This window comes from Manacus vitellinus, unplaced genomic scaffold, assembly GCF_001715985.3.
Source record: "Manacus vitellinus isolate BGI_N305 unplaced genomic scaffold, ASM171598v3 scaffold_7_pilon, whole genome shotgun sequence".
Classification (NCBI taxonomy): Eukaryota; Metazoa; Chordata; class Aves; order Passeriformes; family Pipridae; genus Manacus; species Manacus vitellinus.
The window spans coordinates 27,988,915-28,007,639 of NW_021940813.1; the positions used below are offsets into that span (position 1 = coordinate 27,988,915).

General features: G+C 37.0%; 1 protein-coding gene across 1 annotated transcript in view; it reads left to right on the forward strand.

Annotated features, from left to right (window-relative positions):
• MGAT4A (alpha-1,3-mannosyl-glycoprotein 4-beta-N-acetylglucosaminyltransferase A) overlaps positions 1-18,725 on the forward strand; it is a 72,706-nt gene that overhangs the window by 14,355 nt on the left and 39,626 nt on the right. Inside the window, exons 3-5 of the mRNA XM_008934180.2 lie at positions 12,542-12,709; positions 15,195-15,335; positions 17,737-17,870. Coding sequence (XP_008932428.1) covers positions 12,542-12,709; positions 15,195-15,335; positions 17,737-17,870 — 443 coding nt within the window. The remainder of the gene's footprint in view (positions 1-12,541; positions 12,710-15,194; positions 15,336-17,736; positions 17,871-18,725) is intronic.

Below are 18,725 nucleotides of genomic sequence, written 5' to 3' on the forward strand. Positions count from 1 at the left end.
CTGCAGAGCTGCTTCTGTGTGGGTAACAAGGGCGTCGTCGTCAGCATAAAGCAGCTCCTGGACAAGATGATTTAAGGTCTTGGTGTGGACCTTCAGTCACCTTGGGTTGAAAAGGCTTCCATCAGTACGGTATCGAATGTAGAATGAAGAGTAGTGTAATGGAAAAATAATTGAAAATATGTAATTAACACAGTGATTTGGGAAATTTAAACGAAAGTATTAATTTTCTGCACTGAGTATTTGTAGACACTGTTCTTATCACCAACAGTTTTAAAATGTTACCTTCTTTTACCTTGTGACACATTCCAATGGCCTTAGTCGAGTCTAACTAGAAGCTGATATTGTCTTGTCTAATCTCATGAAAACATGTTAGTTGCTGTTTCTGGACACTTCTTTTTTTGTTTATGAGTTCTTTTGCCATAATTGAAATTCTGATCTGTTAGAGTTTATTATTTGTTCCAGCATTTGCATATGACAAACATGTCATATTGTCTGGTTCTCCTCCCTTGATCTTTTTTTAACACTAGTCACTATAGGAGGCATTGACTGGCTTTGGTTGCAGCTGTATAGCTTATGTTGTGTTTTGTTAGCAACGCAGTTGACTGGTGCAACAAGAGCTGGACAAGGGAAAAAAGTAAGGTGATTTCAGATCAGTTAGTCATTTTGATTTTCTTATGTGTTGTATGTCATGAATACAAGGAATAATATGAGTAACCTTTGACTAAAATTTCATCTCCTGTATTTTAAAGTACAGCTCTAACTGTATAACAGCTGATAGCTATAGCTGATATGGAGGCATCAGATAAGTAGAAGATAAAAAGTGTAGAATGCAGGTTCAGTTAATCATAGAATCACAGAACGGTTTGGGTTGGAAGGGACCTTAAAGACCATCTAGTTCCAACCCCCTACCATGGACAGGGGACACCTTCCACTAGACCAGGTTGCTCAAGGTCCCATCCAGCCTGGCCTTGAACATTTCCCAGGATGGGGCATCCACAGTTTCTCCAAGCAACCTGTTCCCAGTGCTTTGCCACCTTCACAGTAAAGAATTTCTAACTTACATCTAATCTAAACCCACCTTTTCTCAGTTTGAAGCCATTCCCCCTTACCCTGTCTCTATGTGCACTTGTAGGAACTCCCTCCTCAGCTCTCTTCTCAGCCCCCTTTAGGTACTACTAGAATGTGCTATAACGTCTCCCTTCCAGACTGAACAATCCCAGCTCTCTCAGCTTGTCTTCATAGGAGAGGTCTCCAGTCCTGTGATCATCTTTGTGGCCTCCTCTGGACTTGCTCCATCAGGTCCATGTACTGCTTATACTGTGGCCCCAGAGCTGGATGCAGCACTCTAGGTGGGGTCTCCTGAGAGGAGAGGAAGAGAATCACCTTCCTTGACCTACTGGTCATGCTGCTTTTGATGCAGCCCAGGACACAGTTGGCTTTGGGAACTGCAAGTGTGCATTGCTGGGTTCTGTTGAGCTTCTTATCAACCAGCACCTGTAAGCCCTTTTCCCCAGGGCTGTTCTCAATCCACCCAGCCTCTACTTGTGCTTGGAATTGCCCCGACCCTGCTGCAGGACCTTGCACTTGGCCTTGTTGAACTTCATGCGGTTCACCCAGGCCCACCTCTCAAGCCTGTCCAGGTCCCTCTGGATGGCATCTCTTCCCTCCAGCATGTTGACCACACCACACAGCCTGGTGTCATTGGCAGACTTGCTCAGAGTGCACTCATTTCACTGACCACATCACCGACAAAGATGTTAAAAAGTGCTGGTCCCAGTACTGACCCCCGAGGAACACCATTTGTCACTGGTCTCAGCTCGGACATCGAGCTGTTGGCTGCAACTCTGAGTGCAACCATTTAACCAGGTCCTTATCCACAGAGTGGTCCATCTGTCAAATCCATGTCTCTGCAGTTTGGAGATAAGGATGTTGTGCAGGACAGTGTCAAATGTTTTGCACAAGTCTGGCTATTTGCAAGATGTGAGTGACAGGATTAGAGGTAGCTTGAACGATTACCGAATTGGTAATTTTATAGGAACTTCTTTTCTCCTTCAAATCCTTTTTCCAGTTTTAACTTACCAAGTCAGTAACAAGGAGGATCAAAGACCTCACTTTCATGAATTCTGTTACAACAGAGTAACAGAATTTATGTGTTAGTAAATGGAATTAGAAGTCCAGTAGGTTATAAAAAGGTGGTATGCAGAGAAATATTTTTCTTAAAAAAAAAACCCACCCAAAAACCCCACAACCCGCCACAAAAGAACTCCCCAGGAATTTGAAACCACTGGATAGCATGAATATTTTAATATCTTAATATAGGTTAATGTGCTTGTTTGTAGAAAGCAGCTGAAAGTGTTGACTGATATCTGAGGAGAAACATAATGTCACAGATGACTTGTAGTTAAACTGGCTGTAAGGGGTTGAATTACCTAAAAGGTAATTGCCTTTGTTTACATTGTCAGCAAATCTGTAAGTATTTCAGGTGAAGGGGTTGTTTCTTGTTCTCTTTTAACAGATGTGAAAGAACTGTGTTTTACCAAGATTAGCTTTTGTAATTATTTTAAAGTTGAAATTATGATACCCTACAGAGATGCTGATTATAAAGCCACATGTTGGTAGGATCAGCATAAGTGGTTATGGCTTCTTTGATTTATCTTGTCAGAAATTAGTGTAATTAATTATTATGTGGGTTTTAGAAGATATTCTTGTTTATTGGTAGCAATAAAGTGTATATATATACACATATTTAAACTAAATGATGGAAGCAAATGTAAATGGATGCAAAATGTATGCTTAATAGACACGTTTCTGCAGAAATGTAGAATGGATTGTTTTATTTTAATGTGTTAAACAATGCAATGGAAATGCTTTCTTTTAGCCAATGTGCTTTTAGTCTTTCAGTGTTGCCAAGAACACAGGCTAGATACTGACCTGTCCTGTATCTTAAAGGTGTGCTTTAGTGCTATGATTGTAATGTTTCCTTAAACTGGAGCTTTGTGCTTGCTTGAGCAGTATAGAATTATAGCCTTGCTTTTTGACTGGCGGTGAGTTTGAAAAAAATAACCATGATGTAATGATCTTTGTAGAAGCTGTCCCCATAAATTGTGTTCCTGTTTTTGAGGTAATACTGTGATGTTGAAGGTTTCCTAATTTCTTTTGCACTGTTGTACACTTTAAGTCCTTCTGCAAGACGTGTAAGCAATGTCCAAGTGGGAGGTTTTAGTAACAGTTATTTGAAGGTAATTTTTTTTCATTGTAAAGTGTTAATACCCAGGTTATGTGAATTCAATGCTTTGTATACTTAGCTGAACTTTTTTCTTTTATTAATTTCTGAAATTGAACTCTTTGTACAATTAATGTCTACAACAGAAGTTGCAGTAATTTTTGTTGTACCGCTTTGCTTTTTGGAAATAGAATCTATGAAGCTTTTATTTATTCCTCAGTGTTTCTATTCAGGGCTAGAGATGTGTTAAATACTGATTGCTTATTGTGGGACTGATTTAGGTTATGATTTCAGTGACCTTTTTATATCACTTTCCCTTTAAAGAAGAAATGCCAACAGAGGTGACAGTGCTTCTCAGCACTGGGAATAAAATAAAAATCAAATAGCTGGAACCTAAAAAGCCCTGAGGTTTATATTTATCTATAGTCCTGGGCAGTGTTGTTTACTAGGCAAAGAAGTGTGAATTCTAGCCAAGTTAACAGTCAGATCAGGACAAATAATTTGCAAATGTGAGATTTCTTTTTTTGTTTGTTTGTTTTTCCCCATCACTGTAGCTTGCTGTTCTCTGTTTTAAAGGAGGACCTTCAGCTCAAGTGCTGCCAATACTCTTCTCAAACAAATCATGTGTTTAATTATCCTTATTGTCTGAGGCCAGTGTGCAGACAGAACACCATATGCTTCTGTTGACTTGACCTCCTTAGTCGTGGGTGTCTGGATTTTCTGATATATTATTCTTTTTATTCCTTTTATCCAGAGGAATGTTCAGACCCCCTGTCAGCCCTCAGCATTGGAGATTTGAGAGTGGTATGATAATGGGTTTTATGACCATGTAGGAAATTTTCTAAGTTGTGATCTTTCTATATTGAAAAATTTGTATCTGGATGCAAAGGTGTGTAATTGCATCTGGAAACATTCAGACTGTTCCTGGTTGCTCTGTCCAGCTATGAAAATACCCCTTAAGTAAATCAGTCATCAGTTGTCACCATTCTAGTTTGGCTTCTTCGACTATTTGATTGCTTAGGATTGTTTTTCCTCTAGGAAAACGTTTTATTCTGTGACTTTTTAGAAAAAAAATTAAACAAACCAATCTGACTGATGTATCACTTCATGCTTCTATTTTGATTGGTAAGCTGCATAATTTTTAGTGTATTTATGTTAAAGATAGAAAAAATGGGAGGGGAAGTGGATTTCAAAGTTTGATATGCTTTGTACTCCCATTTTTCTGCTTTCTTTGTATATGTGAAGTCTCTGAGAAGGCAGAGAGTTCTACTTTTTCAAGGGAATATTTACAGGTAAAGTGATTCTGACATTTACAGTTCAAAATAGAAAGGTTTTACCAGTTGATATTACAAAGGATCATATTCAGATTGCTTAAAAAATTTTAGAGAAAACAACTTCAGCTCCTGCTGGAAAGGAATGTTTAAACAAAAGTGTCTAGACTGGATTGGATCAGACCCTGAAAGTTTCAAAGCAAGTGCTTCAGACTTGGGCTAGTGATTAGTTGGAGAGAAAAAACCCATTATTTTGCTTATAGAGATCCTTGAAGCACAAAATGTGAAAAAATTGCAATGAGAAATTAAGTAATCAAAATTGAGTTATTTTTTAAAGACAGGAAATCCTGCAAAACCTTCACTCAAAAACAAGCTGTTCTTCACAATGAGAGCTCTTGAATAAGCACTCTTTAAAATACTTCTGATCCTAATAAGTACATTACTATGTGGAAAACAAGGGCAATAAACAGTAGCTCTACTGGGTTGTTTTGGTAGATTGAAATACTGAATTGGTAAAATGACCCTTCAGTTTGAGTAACAAGATTAGGGATAAAAGCATGACTTGTCCACTTGCATCTTGATTTTGTTTGTTTCCTGATGCAAAAAAATGTTTTGTTATGATTAGTAGGATGTATTTTTTTGTATGTGAATCATCTACCTTAATTTCTGTCTTTAATTTCACAGAGTATTATAAAACAATTGCATATTCTCTAATGCCTTCAAAATAATAAAATAGCTTTATGAATGGGCATAGCTACAAACTCTGTAACTAAAAAAGCCCATAGGATCAAGTGTTCAAAGAGTACTGATAAAATTTGACCTTGAGCAGTTTTCTTAAGAGCTTTTATTTATAGCATGTCTGTTGTTAGCATTTACAGTGTACTGCTTTATTCCGTATTTGCATGGTTGATTGCTTTTCTGCTTCAGATTTTGTAACTCATCATAACTTGTTTATAAAAGGTTTTAATTTCACTTTAAGACCGGGGGAGCTAATAAGCTTATGTTGAGTAGTCATCCGTGGTAATATATTGTAACATTTCAAGGACACCATATATCAGCTTTTGACCAGTTCTGAGAGGAAATCAGAATCTGACTTGTAAGCACAGATGAGATTTGATTTTTGGGAGGAAATTTTGTTAGCACTTTCTTTACTCTTCACTGTTCAAAATTTCTGGTTATGAATATGATTTGTGCATACGTACAGGTTTTGACACGTGATAATTATCTCAGCTTGCTATAATGTTTTACTGTTTTTATAAGTCTAAATGTCACAGGAGGAGTCTGGAACATCTTTAATATCTCTCTTGTGTGGACATAGCTTTTTGTCTATGCTTGTGTGATTGGTTTGACAATTCCTCTGCTCGCCTCTTCTCAGCTGGACATATGAGAATGCGGTGCTTGATTTGTGCCTTATGAATATCTTCTGAGCTCTGGAGTCACTTCCAAAGGGCAGTGGGAGCAATGCTTACATTTTCTTAGTAAATACCACTATGTATTGTCTGTGCATCTTTATGTGATGCTGGATGATTGTACCGTGCAGTAGGAGCAGAATTTTGTATCACACCATTAGGTACTTGTACTGATAGTTCATTTTGCAAACCCCATGCAAAAGAGGAAATCTAGCCTTTGTCAAAAAAGGTGTCAGTTCTAAGATGAAGTTGAGAATTACTTAAGTGCTTGTGTAGTAAGAATTTCTTTTTATTTGCTGGAGGAATTCAGATTTTTTTTTTTGATAGACTAAATTATTTCCAGTGCTATCACATATTAGTGTAGCAGGATTTTGATTTAAAAAGATATCTGTTTGTGAAGGTGACTCTTTGATTAGATGATACTACAAATGGGATAGCTTGGAAGGTACTTGGATATTATGGACCAAACATGGTCTAAAAAATACATCTTGAGTATGTCTTTGAAGTGTGGGTATTGTCATGACTTACTGGATACTGGTGTCCTTGATATTACAACTTCATGGATCACATAAAGCATCTGAATGGATTTTATGGGAAGTGCAGAACTAATTTTTTTACCTTATGTAGCTCAAACAAAGAAATGTTCCTGTAAAAGCTGTGCCAGATTGAATTGGCTGGCATGCTGACAAATCCCTAATTCACTGAAGAGTAACCTCCTCTTTCTATACCCACTGACTCCATATAAAACCCAGTGTGGAAGCACTCTGTCCATTAACACCTCTATTTTTTATCAGCATGTAAACTGATCAACATCCTTGATGCAAGTGTAATGAATTAATACATAAAGCTTGTTAGTGTCTCTGATCCATGGCATGATGGTAACTACTGTAGGGTTTTTATAATGGGAGCAAATGAGTTGTGGCATGACTAATCACAGAAATACCTGAATTAGATTCAGACATTTATTTAATGGCATTTTAATAACTCTTCAACAGAGTATGCAGAAAAATGAGACATTTGCTGTGGAACCTTCAACTTGTGAAAACTGAAAGGGTTGTCATTAGAGGGGGCCATAAAACTTAATTGTTATGTTGGTGAATTTAGAACTATTGCCAGTCAGACACTGTTGATTTGAATAATGATGTAAATATTCCCCTCTTGTGTAGAGGAGATGCCTTGTTGCATCAAGTATCTGTTCCTTCTCTATGTCTTTTACTCATGGAATATTTGTGTGCAATGCTTTGTTGACAGCTAAAGTCTTTGTGTGTCAGATGCAGTCAATTCTTCCTGTTGTTATTTAATGAAAAAAGGGGGTGAGGTTTCAATGGTTCAGTTGGGTAAGGGCAGGAAATATAAATCAGGCTGACAATTAATTGGTAAAGGTAAGCTCTCTGCTTGTCTTGCTGTCTTTTATGAGTGCCAAGTCTGTGGCTGGCTACCTTTTTGTCTTGTGGCAGATCCATCACTTTGGGTATTTAGCTGATTTGTGCTTTGAACGAAAGCTCCACTGCCTGCTCTTGATATGGAAAGGTCATAAAGCTTTTTCTGATCTTCTTGTCTGATGCATCTGCCTTTGGAGACAACCAGCCATACTAACATAGAGCTCTTGAGTAAATTATAGCTTGCCTATTTATTTATTTATCTATTTATGTGAATACGACCACCTTAGTTCAATATGTTCAATTTCCAGTTGTGAAAATAGCCTGTGACTTAATGTGTTTGTGAACCTGCTTGATTGATAAGATAAATAACAGCTTGCAAAGCTTTCATACTGCTTTTTGTGTTGTAGGTGGTGCTGCTTTTAGCAGACGGTAAAAGGCTTTCCCTGAGGAAGAATAGCAATACTGAGAGTCACCTAAACATTCTTGGGGCTTGTAAGGGTCTTCATGCAATCCTTTTCTACAACACCCCTCCACCCCAAAACAAACCTAAATGGGTGTGTATATTATACAGCAGACAGAGATTCTTTTTTTTTTTTTTTCGTGTAGTGAGTGGCAGGGTCTTTACTGGATTCACAGGGTATCATAGTGTGGCTGTTGTAGGCTACCTGGAGTCAGACATTTTGCAGAGGTTGCCAGGAATGCCAACTTTCCTTTTATATGGTTTTTATCCCTTTTTCTTTGTCCACTGTTTAGCTCATTTCTTGAGAGAGACGTCTCTATAGGGTCAGAATACATCTCTGATTGTGTGGTATCTGTACCTCCTTTCCCTAGTGCAATGTAACAAAGAAGTTCGGTGATTCTATAAATGTCTGCACTCAATTTAGAAGTGCACTCAAGGTAGTTTCTTCATGAAGTTTTCATGTTAGGAAAGAAAGGACTGTTTCAGTTTGAAGGGAACTGCAACAGTCATCTAGTCCAGCTGCCTGACCACTTCAGGGCTGACCAAATGCTAAAGAATGTTCATAAGGTCATTGTCCAAATGCCTCCTAAACACTGACAGGCTTGAGGCGTAAACAATTTTCCTTTTGCTAAAAAAGTAGCATGAACAAAAAACTAAGCTGTGGATGATTTTTATTGACACTGAAACTAAATAGCCTTAGAATCGTTTGGTTGTATTTCCAGGGTATTTTTTTCTGTTTTCTTGTTCCGTGGATGTTTCATTTGGAATTAGAATACAGCAAGTATTCTGCCACTGCCAGTAATGTACCTGCAGTTCAGTCTTCTATTTCTATTTCAGTTGAGCTGAGGTAACCTGCAAAATGCTTTTCTAAATTCAAACTACAGCATATTTTCTTGTTCCTTTACTTTGATGTCCTTTTTTTCCCGAGGAAAAAACATGGGTTGAAGTACATTAACAGATTAGACAAGAAGTACAAAAGCCTGAACTAAGAAATTAGATGTATGCTAAGATGTATTCAGAAGCTCCACGCTGAGCTTACAAAGTAAGCCATTTGGTTTAAAACTTTGCTTGTGAGTTGTCTAACTTTGGAGAAAAAACGTCAAATTATGTAGTCAAGATTGTCTGTGGCTAAGTGGAGAGTGGACTGAGTTTATAGCTTAGGCAAATGATGTCTTTTTGGAATGACTTTTTTTTTACCTGTTGTTTAATAGGAGAACTGTAAATAACACAGAGACGGAAGAGTAGACTGAGAGCTGAGATTTCATCTCTGGTCAAAAACTTGCAGACCTCCATAGTTTGATTTGAATTTTTACTTTTCAAGATAGTGCATCAACTTTCAAGTGAGCTTGTCTACATTCTAGGTTCTCCATATTTATGAGAACATCTTGCAACAAGGGGAAAAAGTTGATAAAATACTGATTGAGTTGACACAGTGTTAACTTTCCAAGAAGTGAACAACATCAGGCCAGCTAAAATATTTAGGTTTTAACTTCTGCAGTTTTGCTGAACCAACTAGAGTTTAAGAGAAAAATGATGAAGAATTAGTGCTTTCAGTTCTCAAGTAATTTCTTAACAAGATATTTTCATTTGAAGTATGAGGGCTGGTCATTTTTATTTGATCTTTTTGCCTTCCAGACCAAAGTGTGGAAAAACATCACCTTCTCATCTCAATGTAAAATAGTATATTATTCTTAAATAAAAGTACGCCTGTATGCTGAAACTCTTGGATGCCAAATGTGTGATATTGGCTACAGCTGCTGTTCGAGGGCCAATAGCTTACTGTCTGAATTCCTTCTTCTGTTTTTTTAAATTACTCTAGATTTCAGCATAAGAAAAGTGATTCATAATATTGTAGAAAAAGAAACTTTTTTCATCGTGGTGACCACTGATCTCTGTTTCCTCTGTGGTTTTAGGCTCTTTTTACTGTAACAGCAATGAAAAAAAGTGTTTGCATACTTTTTGACAAGAAATCAATTTCTTCAGGTTTTAGAGAAACATGTGAACAATAAAACACTAAATGGCCAAATGTATTTTGAAAATATCAGCTACTCTATTGACTACTTTTTGTATATACAATGCTTACAAGTCAATTTGTCATAGAATGGAATATCTCAGTTGAAAAGGACTTACCAACAATCATTTAGTCCAACCGCCTGACCACTTCAGAGTTGACCAAAACCTGAAGCATATTATTAAGGGCATTGTCAGATGCCTCCTAAATACTCTAGAAAGGCTCTCCAGAAAGCCTGTTCCAGGGTTTGACCACCCTCTCAGTGCAGAAATGCTTCCTAATGTCCAGTCTGAACCTGCCCTGGCACATCTCTGAGTCGTTCCCATGTGTTCTGTCACTGGATCTCAGGAAGAAGATGGAGGCTAAAAATATGGAAGATGGAGGCTTCTTTGTCTTCAACCCTATTAGTCAGGTGACTGTAATAAAAAAGTATTGGTCCAATGTTTTCTTTAGGCCTCCTTTTGCTATTAATGTACTCAGCAAAGTCCTTCTTGTTGTCAGATACAGCACTGGACAGTTTTAACTCTATTTTAAACTCTATTTAACTCTTTGGCCTTTCATCATACATACACATTTCAGAAAGACTGCCTTGAATTTCTGGAGAAGCGTCTCCAGTAAAAATAGGTTATTAAATTGGTTGGCTCATTCCCAAGTCCTCAGGAGTCAGGAACTCTAGAAAAGTACCCCTTAAGGCATCAGGATTTTATAAATATTCTGATTTTTCAAAGTCTGGGACAGGTGGTGACCACTGGTGGTGATACTGTAAGAGTCTAAGAAGTATTTTCTCCTTTAAAAGTGCCTTTCGGTACGAGATAAAATTTGATGTTGCTGTTGTTGTGGGGTTTTTTTGTTTGTTTGTAAGTGATAAATATCTGAGCAGTTGACCTTTGAAATTCTGAAAATATGCTAAAGATATAACTGTCAGAAATTTAAATTTTGTTTAATAGTACAGGCAGTCATTTTATAAAACAAGTACCAAAAAGCCAAATTACATATCAGTCTCCAAAACCATGAAAAGTGCTAGGTCTGGTAGTATTAGAGGTGTGTTTTAGGAAAAAGTTCTTTCAAGGAACAATTTTTTACTTCATTTTGCATAAATAACTAGAAAAATACTCATAGGATAGTGGACTTAGAATCTTACTGTATTTGTAATGTTAGCATTTTCTGGTTTTACTTGACTGAATAATATTGTGACCTACTTAAAAAAAACATCAGTCATACATTTTTGAAGGATAGGTGTCAGGACTTTATGCATCTTTTTAGAGTAGCCTCTTGAACCCAGATACATCTGCTGGTTGAAGCAACCATGAGAAGTTGGCTACTTGTTGTCTGGTATTTGTTAGAGTAATCAATGCTTTTGAGATCTCAAGTACCATAAATGTAATACCAGTACAGTTCACTGGAAGCATCAGGACTGAACTACTTTGTTAGTTATCATTGGCAAGTAAGGATGTCCTACATGCCAGAAACTCCAGAAAATTTTCCTAGTTTCCCCAATGCTGCAGACTAAAGTACCAATTCCTGTTTCGAATAGCAGTCTGGATTCAGTCAGCTGTGTGCAGTGTGCCTAGCACTGGTGTTGTGGACCAGCATCTGTGTTCTGGGTTTGTTGGCACAAAAGCAATAACCCTTTGGGTTTAATGAAAAAAGGAAAATAAGGCTTGCAAGGGAAATGTTTTTAAGAGGTAGTGAACCATGCTTTTATTTTTCTGTCTTCGAAACAGGGCTTTTTAGTTAATTATATTTTCTAAACATAATCAGAACAGTACATCCCAGCTACAAAAAAAGGAAAAAAGAAATGTAAATTGAAAGAACTTGAGGAAAAGCAGCCTTATTTACTAGGGAAAATTGACTCTAATTCCTTTTTGACCCCATGTGTTACTGTAATGTAGCAACAGGGAGAGATTCAAATTGCTTGCTGAAGTTTTGCTTCCCTACCATTGCAATACTAAAAGACTAGGAATGGATAGGTAAATAACAAAAAAGATATGTGTGTGGACATCAGCTGAGTGGTTGGAATGTTGATTATGAGGTATAAAATCACTGAAGATACTCCATATCTTCAGATTGGCTGAAGGAGAGTGATAGTGATGATGGAGAGCAGGAGATTTGAGAAGATTATCTATAGGAAGAAGGAAGGATGAAAAATCTAGACACACTTACTTTGCTGGTGGAAAGGGTATAGGGAACATATCAGCAAATCAGTTTTGCTGTTTCCCTCTTCCTTTAGGCCCCCTTTCAAAGAATACCTGTATGTGCCAACATTAGCAGAATTTTGATAAAAAGTTTTGTTCTTCAATTCTCAGGCATTGACCATATCATTAGGTTAAAACTTGGGTTTGAAACTGAGATGTCTGAAATACTGTTAAGGTCTATTCATTCTTACAACGTATTCAGAGGGGTCTTTTGAGAGGCATAACCTGTGCTTTTGTAAGGGACCACTCCCATTTGCCTTCTTAAAAGAAAGGGTTTGTGGTTGTCTGTTCCAAGAATGGGTTCATGATTGACTTGTGGTGCTGAGTAATCGGGACTCAAAGGTTGCCCCTGTCTATGGCTGTGATGAGGGGCATACCCCCCTCAGTGCCTACTTTGCATCCGTGTCTGGTACAGCTCTTCCCTCTGTATGCTGTGTAAATGCCCAGCTCCTCAGGTGGGATTGTTCTGGGCTGAGCCCTTCCTGGTTGGATTTCAGGTGCTGCATAGCTGAGCTGTGTTAGACCCTCATTGAATCTGTCGGTAGGTGTTTGTTTCCAAAAATAACTAGGATCATCTTTTTTCTCTCTAGAAAAGTTGATTGCATATCAGCGGGAATTTCATGCTTTGAAGGAACGTCTCCGTATAGCTGAGCATCGCACTCTGCAGCGCTCCTCGGAGCTGAACGCTATCTTGGAGCAGTTCAGGCGTGCAGTAGCAGAAACAAATGGGAGTAAGAATGCAATGAATAATTTTTCAGGTACATACTGTATATTTTAATAACTCAGCAATGCCAATATCTCTTCTTATTACTATAGCATAAGAAATTGCTACCAAGAAAGCCAAATGAAACTGTTCAGCAGTGTGATTAAAGAATGTCTAATATGTTATATCTGGTGTAGATTTTTTTGTTTTATGTTTTTTCCAATTTCTGTTCTTAATGATTCACCCACCCTTCATTCTTATTACTTTAGGGACTGAATACTTACTTCACACCTAGCTCCCAAAGCTGGAACTTTTGGTTACTTGGTTACTTATTTAGCATATTGTATATATTTTAACAATAGTTTACATGGGTTTTTAGAGAGAGTTTGAGGGGAAAGGTGAGAAACAGAAGAAATGGATGAACTTGAAACAATTCAAGTAGGTTTAAAAGTCAACTGGAAGACGTAAAAACATACAGACTAAGGTATTATGATTTGTAAGAAAACAGCCTTTTTAATAAATAGTGATTTAAATGGTAAACTGGTAAAGTCTTCTGGAAGTTTTTAATCATTTTGGAGACAGATACTCAAGTTTAGAGAGCTGTGTATGGCAGTATTAGAGAATGACCTTACACTACTCACCAGATTATTGGAATTAACTTTTAAAATCACACTGTTACTGCTTTAGTCACTCTGATTTTTCTAGATGGAAAATGAATAACAAATAAATATAAAGTTTCTGGCAAGAGGCCTGATTTGGAAAATGCAGAAATTTCACTGTACTTCCCTAATGAGGAATTTAAAACCAAAGAGTTTTGCAAGTCAAAAACCAGTTTTCTACTTGCATTTGTTCTATAGGCTACTATTTTCTATAGAATTTTTTTTTTGGTGGGGGAGTGGTGCTGATACTAATGATGAATTGCTGTCCTATACTAATGGCCTGTCCATCCTGATCCCAGTAGTCCCCTGGATCTCTAGGAATTGTATGTTTAAGGGGTACATTTAACTTAGGCTGTAAATGTTGTCCTCCTATTCTGTGTGCATGCTTTTGCTGTTAAAGTGAACAACCATGGAGGAAGTCAAGTAATTTTGATTCTAGATTTAGGATTAAGTTATTACCACATTTTTTTCTAGAAATTACTTAGCTTGTTTATAGGCAATATAGTGATATGAAGTTTTTCTCTTCTGATACTGATTCACATTTTTTACATTCTACCATGTCTGGATCCCAACTGGGCTGGACCTCCTTTTTCCCCTGGGCCATGGTGGGAAGTAAGCTGAAGTTGAATTCCTGAGCTTTCGTGCTCAGAGCATAATATTAAATAGATTTGTATTAAGTTTAATATACTTAAGTATACATAATATTATATAGCATTTTTTGTCTTTGAAGCCGGAAGAGTTCTGGATTGTTTTATGTAGATCTTTATCGATTCATACACAGAGCTGTCATACTTTGACAGAATTTATTCCAGTTTTTGCAGCTGAAGCTAAAAGAAACGTTGGCAGGAAAAGTAAAATATACCTGTATTGGAATCTATTAAAATAAGCATCTCTACTTATGGCATGTATTTACAAGCTGCTTTTCAAGATTTGAAGAGTTAGGAATTTAGTTTCACACAAAAATAAATGCCAGAAAAATCCTGAAACATACCAAACCAAAATCCATAACAAAACTCTTCTATCTTTGTAGAAGCTGCACTCAGGATCTGAGAGGAATTACATTTACGGCATTACTTTTCTCACATCTTCACAATTTTATCTTAGAAACCTTAAGTGTAGTTTTTTACTTAACTTGATATTATAAAGCCCATAAGTTTTCAAAGATCCATATGCTATCATATGTGTCATTTGAAATGAGTTGTTTTCACACTTGATGCAAGAAAATCAACATGCACAGCAGGGGAATTTAAAAACTGTTGTTTGCAACTTTGAGAGCCACCTGGACATCCTGAGAGGCAGTTACTCCAGAAAGAGCAAGAATTATTTTAAGTACTCTAATGGATAAATTAAATTCACATTAGCATTTTTTTTTTAAGTAGGAATACTCAAAATCTCAGTTGTATATTTAATGCTATTTTTATTTTGAATCTGTTTGTGCAGTGTATTCCAATATGTATTTGTAGCTTTGAAAAGTTATTTGCAGTGGCATCGCTGCATGGGGATGAGCTCTGTAAGTGCAAGTAAAAAATAATCTAGATAAATAAGCCACCCATTTTGATTCATTTTAAAAAACCCTCAACTACAATCCTATGAAACCCCCAAAGAAGCAGAGCATCCTTTACTTCTGTAAATTCACTTTACTGCTGTAAATCTTACGTATCTGTAGCAAGGTTATAGGTAGGTGCAAAAGAGTCTTGGCCATTGTGCATTAAAAAATCAAAAAAAAAAATACTTCCTTTGTACACAAAGATATAATGACTCAGAAAAGTGTATAATGCGTTCTGGCTCTCAGTGAGGACCAATATTGGAATTTTATAGTGTTTACCATTGCTTAAGGCTTCATATTGTTTTCTGCATTACTGATTTCCTGTATGTTTGCAGATGAGACGCTGAAATTGTTGAAAGAGCTAACAAGTAGAAAATCTCTTCAAGTGCCAAATATCTATTACCATTTGCCTCATTTGTTGAAAAATGAAGGAAGCCTTCAACCCTCAGTGCAGGTTGGCCTTGGAAGGACAGGAGGTATGCTGATAACAATGGTTATTTCATATTTTATATCTGGAGGACTTTCTAGTTTTAGAAATATAATTTACTGCATTACTTGGTAGATCAAGGACATCTCATTTAACTTGTGTGATATTGATATCCTTTGAATTCACACTGAATTCAAGATAAAAGGAGCTTGGTTTCAGCTTTGCTCTTTTCTGCATAACCTCGGTCACACCCCCACACCCTGTTAAAGTACATGTTAAGAAGCATTTAATTTGGATGAATTTTTTGTAAGTAAAAGGAAACAAAGTTTGAACATTACAGATTGTGAACAGCTAATGGATACATCCCTTTGGCTTTTCAGATTTCTGGGGCAACCATACGTGGATATAGTTATTTTAGTGTTGACATTTCTGTTGTTCTGAACAGTGTATTTCAATGTATAAATTTAGAGTTGAAAAAAATAGGATAATCAGATATAATTGCATCAATAAAATCTGGGCAGTCATTGGAGGAGGACAAAAAATCAGTGTTGTGCTGCAATACTTTTGATCTCCTTTTTTTTTTCCCCTCCCATTCCTCACAAATTCTGAGCTTTGGCCATTAGGATAGCTACATGGGATCCCCACTCTTGAGCATATAGCCAAACCAGGATGATTATACCTCAGAGTGTGTGTGTGTCTCTAAGCTTGAAGGCTGCACCAATAAATCCTTGTTTCTCTCTGTTCTACCTGACTTGAAAGAAGACTTCTGTTATTGTCCACTAGATCCTTCTTTTTTTTTTTTTCCTTCCCCTCCTTGTTTTTGAAACAAGCAGTAGTTACTCTTGGCCTGTATTTTTTTCATTACTTCAGTAAGTTTGATTGTTCCTTATTTTAACAGAAGGCATGCCTGCATTACAAATGTGTGGGCTTGAGCCATTGGTTTATTTTTCTGACTATAACCACCTTTTATTTTGATGTTATTCAGGGAGGAGAAGTCTAATATCCCTTTATTGTTTTAAGTGAAGCCTGTATTATATCCCACTGGGAATATATGATAGAAATTTAGAATTACAAAATAGAAATTGGAATCAGGTTTATTTATTTAATTAAACAGTGGGAGGAAATTCAGTGTTTTAAATTATTTTTCCATCTTTTCCCTTTCCTGGTCACTGTGATTATTTGAGTGTTTGTTTTAAAAATTCAGAGCTTGTTAATGTGCAGTTGCTAGGCAAAGCAGGCTCTATATGGAAGGATAAACAACATTATTAATAGTTGTTTAATACATTTATGATGTGGTAAATCATTTCACATAGGGGGCTCAGAATGCTGGTGCTGTCTTCATGAAGTCTGCTTTATCCTTTTACTGCATTCCTGCTGTTATCTGCTGTTTTCCCATTAGGTAACCAACCCTGTGTTCAGGGTAGGGTGCAGAAGAAAGAGTATGAAAAAGTTAAGGAACACGGGAGTCAAATGGCCAGCTGAAAGGTGGTGTCAATAGCATTGTAGCTGGGGCTGTATTGCTTTGCATTTGAGGTGCTTTTGTCAGAGACAAGAAATTTCCTTGAGGATTTCTGTGCAATTCTGATGCCCTGGACTTGTTTTTCTAGAAGAACCAAAACTAGGTGCAAGGAAAGTAATAGAGTTTTTCAGCAGTGGTTTTTTTTTTTTTTTTAAAAAAGATGACTTCTGAGAAGTTGTAAAGAATGGTTATGTCAATTTGAAAATAAAACTTAAGTTAGGAAGTTGAATCACTCTCTAAGAGTTGGTGCACCTTATCTGATTAATACAGTGGTTGTTGATTGTTCCCTATTGTGTTGAGTTTTGTGTGACAATGTTTGGGGTGGGGGGGCTACCGGGGTGGCTTCTGTGTGAGGATGCCAGCAGTTTACCAATAGCCAGACCAGCGCCACTGGTTGGGAAGAGATGGAGAAATCGGGTGTGAAGTTGAGCCCAGGAAAAAGGGAGGAGTAAAGGGGAAGGTGTTTTAAGATTTATTTTTATTTCTCATTGCCCTAGGCAGATTTGATTGGTAATAAATTAAATTAATTTCCTTGAGTCTGTTTTGCCTGTGACAGTAATTGGTGAGTGACCTCTCCCTGCCCTTATTTCCACCCACAAGCCTTTTGTTATTTTTCTCTTCCCCGTCCAGCTGAGGAGGAGAGTGATAGAGTGGCTTTGGTGGATACCTGATGTCCAGTCAGGATCAGCCCACCACACTTGTGCAATAATCTGGCATGTCCAGGATTACTTTTTTGTTTACTGTGTTTGTTCTGAGCTTTGGTGGTGATTATGTTAATCATGCTCCTGATGATGGGTGGTATAGTTTTAAACTATTTTTAATTACTGTGCTCTGGACCTTTTAATTAAGTAATGCTTTATTGCAAGATTTTTGTTTTCCATCTTGTGTATGAAGTCACTGAAAGTACATTTCTGGTTTCTTTTGATTTCAGTTTCCATTGTAATGGGAATACCTACAGTGAAAAGAAAAGTCAAGTCTTACCTTACAGAAACGCTCCACTCCCTTATTGATAAGCTGTCCCCTGAAGAAAAACTGGATTGTGTCATGGTTGTCTTTATAGGAGAGGTAATCACTTAAATATTCTTACACAATTTCTAACCTGTCTTTAATTACAAGTAACACTCCTTTCAGGAACTGATGTGGATCTTCTTCAAGATGTAGACAGATGTCTGTCTTCTTCCAGGAAAAGGAATAGGTGTCAATCTTGGGTTTCTGAGAAACAATCCTGAAGAGCCCAGCTTTGTCTATTTATTAAGGGAATAGTGGACATGGTTTAGTGGATTGGTTATTTTGCAATTCTTCTTATGCTTATACATAGTGACAAAGATGTGCTAATTACCTTATTCCTTCAACATCAAAATAATGACTAAGGAACTCTGGTGTCCTAGGGGAGGATTTTCTTCATGCTACTGCTTAGTCCTTTGTCAAATGAGTGCTCCCGTTTGAGATGTTAGGCATGGATTGTTACTGATTTTATTTTCTGGACAATGTGAATGTTTGAAGTCCAGACCTTTTTAATGGATTAATTCAGTGTTCAGTTGGACTGTTTGTTCAGTTTGGCTCTGATTTAGTGGAAATCAAATTTAGGAAATTGGTAGAGTGCTTTCAGAAATAATTCAGTTGGCTGGCAATTGCGTGTCCCTATTTTGTTCTATGTGCTTTTCTTAGAAATGTGATTTGGACAGTGGGAAATGTGTATATATGTTTGACCTTCATCCAACGATGCAGTGCTCTACTGAAACAGTCATTTATGAGTGCCACAGATGAAAATTCAAATCCTCAATTATAACTGAAAATGGTTTTAATTCTGTGAGCCAATGTCCATTCAGGGGTCAATCAGTGGAAACACAAATAGAACTACAAGTATTAAAATGCCTATTATCATCATATTTTTAAAGCTTTCCTTGAAAAGTTTCTAAA